This window comes from Colossoma macropomum, unplaced genomic scaffold (genome assembly GCF_904425465.1).
Source record: "Colossoma macropomum unplaced genomic scaffold, Colossoma_macropomum, whole genome shotgun sequence".
NCBI classification, from domain to species: domain Eukaryota; kingdom Metazoa; phylum Chordata; class Actinopteri; order Characiformes; family Serrasalmidae; genus Colossoma; species Colossoma macropomum.
The window spans coordinates 59,954-67,500 of NW_023495747.1; the positions used below are offsets into that span (position 1 = coordinate 59,954).

At 45.7% G+C, this 7,547-nt stretch overlaps 1 protein-coding gene across 1 annotated transcript in view; it reads left to right on the forward strand.

The window, feature by feature from the left end:
* The window catches only part of txk (TXK tyrosine kinase), a 28,522-nt gene that overhangs the window by 7,462 nt on the left and 13,513 nt on the right, over nt 1-7,547 (forward strand). Inside the window, exons 4-8 of the mRNA XM_036563343.1 lie at nt 100-287; nt 726-785; nt 864-918; nt 1,136-1,215; nt 7,435-7,547. The exon at nt 7,435-7,547 is cut by the window's right edge and continues 27 nt beyond it. Coding sequence (XP_036419236.1) covers nt 100-287; nt 726-785; nt 864-918; nt 1,136-1,215; nt 7,435-7,547 — 496 coding nt within the window. The remainder of the gene's footprint in view (nt 1-99; nt 288-725; nt 786-863; nt 919-1,135; nt 1,216-7,434) is intronic.

Consider the following 7,547-nt stretch of genomic DNA (forward strand, 5'->3'; position numbering starts at 1 on the left):
TCCTCAGTGTGCGTCTGAGCTGGTTTAGAGACAGACGTTCCTCTGGACTCTGAGCTGCTGCTCGGTGCTGAACGTTCTCCTAATCTCTCCTCCACACAGACAGAGCGCTCCATGAAGAAGCTGCCCCAGCCTCCTCCTGAGGATGATGATGAGGAGCAGATGAGGGTTGTGGCTCTGTACGACTTCACAGCCAGTGAGAGTTCAGACCTGAACCTGAAGCAGGGAGAGGAGTACACCATCCTGCACAAGCAGGACCAGCTGTGGTGGAGGGCTCAGGACAAGCACGGGTACAGACACACGCGACGCCACACTTAGATACACACAACATGTATGGAGCATCTTACTATTATATATAGATTACTAATATATATATATATATATATATATATATATATATATATATATATATAACATATAACACATACAGAGCATCTTCTTGAATATACAGCTTCTTACACATCTGTATGTATTACGCATTATTATATATAACTTCTTAAACATATATGATACATATTGGGCATAATTATTACGTAAATACACTTACATATATAATACATGTGAGGCAAAGTATTATATAGCTTATTATATATAGTTTCTTACATATTTACGATCCTATTACAATACAGTACTATTACATAAAGATGCTCACATACCTACATGTATGAGTCATTAATTATTACGTACATTCTGAGAAGCTGATGTTGACTGTAGTCTCTCTGTGTCAGGAATAAGGGCTTTATCCCCAGCAACTACGTCACGGGCATAGACAACATAGAGGCTAATGAGTGAGTATCAGACCTTCACTTCTCTGTCGTACACACTCACACACTGCTGCTTAACATAGGCTTTACTTCACTCTACAGGTGGTACTGCAAGAACATCAACAGGTCTGAAGCTGAAACCTTACTGCGACAGGAGGTGAGCAGAGCCAGTTCATCACTCTAACTGTCCACACCTACCGTGTGGGTGTATAAACATGTACAGGTTGGATATTTGTGTGGCTTGGTTTGAAAAGGCAGCTGAAGTTCTCTTGATTGGGTTGTAATGTTAAACATAAAATCCTCTTACTCAGCTACTCAGAGTCAGATGGAGCCTCGGCTTTAATCTCTGCTCTCCTGTCTGTGTGTCTGTGAAGGATAAAGATGGTGGTTTCATTGTGAGAGAATCCAGTCAGCCCAACAGCTACACCGTGTCTGTCTACTCTAAAGCACTGAGGTACGACCGACTAAGCCAGAACTATAACTACACTAAAGCACCAAGGTACAACGACTAACCCTAAACTACTACGCTAAAGCACTGAGGTACAACCGACTAACCTGAACTACTACGCTAAAGCACTGAGGTACAACCGACTAACCTGAACTACTACGCTAAAGCACTGAGGTACAACCGACTAACCTGAACTACTATGCTAAAGCACCGAGATACAACCGACTAACCCTGAACTACTACGCTAAAGCACTGAGGTACAACGACTAACCCCGAACTACTACGCTAAAGCACTGAGGTACAACCGACTAACCTGAACTACTACGCTAAAGCACTGAGGTACAACGACTAACCCCGAACTACTACGCTAAAGCACTGAGGTACAACCGACTAACCCTAAACTACTACGCTAAAGCTCTGAGGTACAACCGACTAACCCTGAACTACTACGCTAAAGCACTGAGGTACAACAACTAACCCTGAACTACTACGCTAAAGCACTGAGGTACAACAACTAACCCTAAACTACTACGCTAAAGCACCGAGATACGACCGACTAACCTGAACTACTACGCTAAAGCACTGAGGTACAACCAACAAACCCCGAACTACTACGCTAAAGCACCGAGATAAGACCGACTAACCTGAACTACTACGCTAAAGCACTGAGGTACAACCGACTAACCCTGAACTACTACGCTAAAGCACTGAGGTACAACAACTAACCCTGAACTACTACGCTAAAGCACTGAGGTACAACAACTAACCCTAAACTACTACGCTAAAGCACCGAGATACAACCGACTAACCCTGAACTACTACGCTAAAGCACTGAGGTACAACAGACTAACCCCGAACTACTACGCTAAAGGACCGAGATATGACCGACTAACCTGAACTACTATGCTAAAGCACCGAGATACGAGCGACTAACCCTGAACTACTACGCTAAAGCACCGAGATACAACGACTAACCCCAAACTGCTATGCTAAAGCACTGAGGTACAACAACTAACCCTAAACTACTACGCTAAAGCACCGAGATACGACCGACTAACCTGAACTACTACGCTAAAGCACTGAGGTACAACCAACAAACCCCGAACTACTACGCTAAAGCACCGAGATAAGACCGACTAACCTGAACTACTACGCTAAAGCACTGAGGTACAACCGACTAACCCAGAACTACTATGCTAAAGCGCCGAGGTACAACCGACTAACCCCGAACTACTACGCTAAAGCACTGAGGTACAACAGACTAACCCTAAACTACTACGCTAAAGCACTGAGGTACAACAGACTAACCCTAAACTACTACGCTAAAGCGGCGAGGTACAGCCGACTAACCCTGAACTGCTATGCTAAAGCACTGAGGTACAACGACTAACCCCGAACTATTACGCTAAAGCACTGAGGTACAACCGACTAACACAGAACTACTACGCCAAAGCACTGAGGTACAACAGACTAACCCTGAACTACTACGCTAAAGCACTGAGGTACAACAGACTAACCCTGAACTACTACGCTAAAGCACCGAGGTACAACCGACTAACCCTGAACTACTACGCTAAAGCACTGAGGTACAACCGACTAACCCTGAACTATAACTACACTAAAGCACCAAGGTACAACGACTAACCCCGAACTACTACGCTAAAGCACTGAGGTACAACCGACTAATCCAGAACTATAACTACATTAAAGCACCAAGGTACAATGACTAACCCCGAACTGCTATGCTAAAGCACTGAGGTACAACCGACTAACCCTGAATTACTACACTAAAGCACTGAGGTACAACAGACTAACCCTAAACTACTATGCTAAAGCACCAAGGTACAACCAACTAACCCTAAACTACTACGTTAAAGTGCCGAGGTACAACCGACTAATCCGAACTGCTATGCTAAAGCACCGAGGTACAACCGACTAAACCCGAACTACTATGCTAAAGCACTGAGGTACAATGACTAACCCCGAACTGCTATGCTAAAGCGCCGAGGTACAACCGACTAACCCCAAACTACTATGCTAAAGCGCTGAGGTACAACTGACTAAACCCGAACTACTACGCTAAAGCGCCGAGGTACAACCGACTAATCTGAACTACTACGCTAAAGCACTGAGGTACAACCGACTAACCCTGAACTATAACTACACTAAAGCACCAAGGTACAACGACTAACCCCGAACTACTACGCTAAAGCACTGAGGTACAACCGACTAATCCAGAACTATAACTACATTAAAGCACCAAGGTACAATGACTAACCCCGAACTGCTATGCTAAAGCACTGAGGTACAACCGACTAACCCTGAATTACTACACTAAAGCACTGAGGTACAACCGACTAACCCTAAACTACTATGCTAAAGCACCAAGGTACAACCAACTAACCCTAAACTACTACGTTAAAGTGCCGAGGTACAACCGACTAATCCGAACTGCTATGCTAAAGCACCGAGGTACAACCGACTAAACCCGAACTACTATGCTAAAGCGCTGAGGTACAACTGACTAACCCCGAACTGCTACACTAAAGCACCGAGGTACAACCGACTAACCCTGAACTACTACGCTAAAGCACTGAGGTACAACCGACTAACCCCGAACTGCTATGCTAAAGCGCCGAGGTGCAACCGACTAACCTCGAACTACTATGCTAAAGCACTGAGGTACAATGACTAACCCCGAACTGCTATGCTAAAGTGCCGAGGTACAACCGACTAACCCCAAACTACTATGCTAAAGCGCTGAGGTACAACCAACTAACCCCGAACTGCTACACTAAAGCACCGAGGTACAACCGACTAACCCCGAACTACTATGCTAAAGCACTGAGGTACAACCGACTAACCCCGAACTGCTATGCTAAAGCGCTGAGGTACAACCGACTAACCCCAAACTACTACGCTAAAGCACTGAGGTACAATGACTAACCCCGAACTGCTATGCTAAAGCGCCGAGGTACAACCGACTAACCCCAAACTACTATGCTAAAGCGCTGAGGTACAACCAACTAACCCCGAACTGCTACACTAAAGCACCGAGGTACAACCGACTAACCCCGAACTACTATGCTAAAGCACTGAGGTACAACCGACTAACCCCGAACTGCTATGCTAAAGCGCCGAGGTACAACCGACTAACCCCAAACTACTATGCTAAAGCGCTGAGGTACAACCAACTAACCCCGAACTGCTACACTAAAGCACCGAGGTACAACCGACTAACCCCGAACTACTATGCTAAAGCACTGAGGTACAACCGACTAACCCCGAACTGCTATGCTAAAGCGCCGAGGTGCAACCGACTAACTCCAAACTACTACGCTAAAGCACTGAGGTACAATGACTAACCCCGAACTGCTATGCTAAAGCGCCGAGGTACAACCGACTAACCCCAAACTACTATGCTAAAGCGCTGAGGTACAACTGACTAACCTCGAACTACTATGCTAAAGCACTGAGGTACCATGACTAACCCCGAACTGCTATGCTAAAGCGCCGAGGTACAACCGACTAACCCCAAACTACTATGCTAAAGCGCTGAGGTACAACTGACTAAACCCGAACTACTACGCTAAAGCGCCGAGGTACAACCGACTAATCTGAACTACTACGCTAAAGCACTGAGGTACAACCGACTAACCCTGAACTATAACTACACTAAAGCACCAAGGTACAACGACTAACCCCGAACTACTACGCTAAAGCACTGAGGTACAACCGACTAATCCAGAACTATAACTACATTAAAGCACCAAGGTACAATGACTAACCCCGAACTGCTATGCTAAAGCACTGAGGTACAACCGACTAACCCTGAATTACTACACTAAAGCACTGAGGTACAACCGACTAACCCTAAACTACTATGCTAAAGCACCAAGGTACAACCAACTAACCCTAAACTACTACGTTAAAGTGCCGAGGTACAACCGACTAATCCGAACTGCTATGCTAAAGCACCGAGGTACAACCGACTAAACCCGAACTACTATGCTAAAGCGCTGAGGTACAACTGACTAACCCCGAACTGCTACACTAAAGCACCGAGGTACAACCGACTAACCCTGAACTACTACGCTAAAGCACTGAGGTACAACCGACTAACCCCGAACTGCTATGCTAAAGCGCCGAGGTGCAACCGACTAACCTCGAACTACTATGCTAAAGCACTGAGGTACAATGACTAACCCCGAACTGCTATGCTAAAGTGCCGAGGTACAACCGACTAACCCCAAACTACTATGCTAAAGCGCTGAGGTACAACCAACTAACCCCGAACTGCTACACTAAAGCACCGAGGTACAACCGACTAACCCCGAACTACTATGCTAAAGCACTGAGGTACAACCGACTAACCCCGAACTGCTATGCTAAAGCGCTGAGGTACAACCGACTAACCCCAAACTACTATGCTAAAGCACTGAGGTACAATGACTAACCCCGAACTGCTATGCTAAAGCGCCGAGGTACAACCGACTAACCCCAAACTACTATGCTAAAGCGCTGAGGTACAACCAACTAACCCCGAACTGCTACACTAAAGCACCGAGGTACAACCGACTAACCCCGAACTACTATGCTAAAGCACTGAGGTACAACCGACTAACCCGAACTGCTATGCTAAAGCGCCGAGGTACAACCGACTAACCCCAAACTACTATGCTAAAGCGCTGAGGTACAACCAACTAACCCCGAACTGCTACACTAAAGCACCGAGGTACAACCGACTAACCCCGAACTACTATGCTAAAGCACTGAGGTACAACCGACTAACCCCGAACTGCTATGCTAAAGCGCCGAGGTGCAACCGACTAACTCCAAACTACTACGCTAAAGCACTGAGGTACAATGACTAACCCCGAACTGCTATGCTAAAGCGCCGAGGTACAACCGACTAACCCCAAACTACTATGCTAAAGCGCTGAGGTACAACTGACTAACCTCGAACTACTATGCTAAAGCACTGAGGTACCATGACTAACCCCGAACTGCTATGCTAAAGCGCCGAGGTACAACCGACTAACCCCAAACTACTATGCTAAAGCGCTGAGGTACAACTGACTAAACCCGAACTACTATGCTAAAGCGCCGAGGTACAACCGACTAACCCCAAACTACTATGCTAAAGCGCTGAGGTACAACAGACTAACCCCGAACTACTACACTAAAGTGCCGAGGTACAACTGGCTAACCCTGACCTATAACAATGCTAAAGTGCCAAGGCACAACGACTAACCTCAAACTACTACACTAAAGTGCCAAGGTACAACCAACTAACCCCAAACAATAACTACATTAAAATGCCAAGGTATGACTAATTAACCCCAAACCGCAACCACGCTAAAGCGTGACTAACCCTGAACTATAAGTATGCTAAAGGACAGAAGTACAACCGACTAACCCTGAACTATAAGTATGCTAAAGCGCAGAGGTACAACCGACCTACCCCAAACTACAACAACGTTAAAGCGCTGACGTACAACCGACTAACCACAAACTGTAACCATGCCAAAACACAGAGGAACAACCAACTCACCCCAAACAACAATTACACTAAAGCGCGGAGGTACAACTGACTAACTCCGAACTACAACTAGGCTAAAGCGCCGAGGTACAACTGACTAACCCTGAACGACAACTACCCTAAAGTGCCAAGGCATAACTGACTAATCCTGAACCACAACCACGCTAAAACTGCAAGGTACAACCAACTAACCTTGAACTATAACTATGCTAAAGCGCCGAGGTACAACTGACTAACCCTGAACGACAACTACCCTAAAGTGCCAAGGCATAACTGACTAATCCTGAACCACAACCATGCTAAAACTGCAAGGTACAACCAACTAACCTTGAACTATAACTATGCTAAAGGGCCGAGGTACAATCAATTAACTCCAAACCGTAACCATGCCAAAGTGCCAAGGTACAACCGAGTAACCCTGAACTACAACCATGCCAAAGCGCAGAGGTACAACTGAGTAACCCCAAACTGTAACCACGCCAAAGCCCCGAGACACAACTGACTTACCCCCAAAGGGAATAAATTGTTGTTTAACTTTTGTTTCATAGATGTATTAATAGATTGTCTGTTTGATTGATTGATTGACAGATTATTTAGTCAGTTCGTTTTTGATTTTGAGTGTAGCACATGTGAAGTACTACTAGGTTGAAATATGTATTAATAACTCGTTATTGATTAATCAGTCAAGCAGTGAGTCAGAGCCTGGGAGAGGTGAGGCACTACCAGATAAAGCGAACAGACGCAGGGAAATACTTCCTGGCTGAAAATTATGTGTTCAGCTCCATCCCCGATGTCA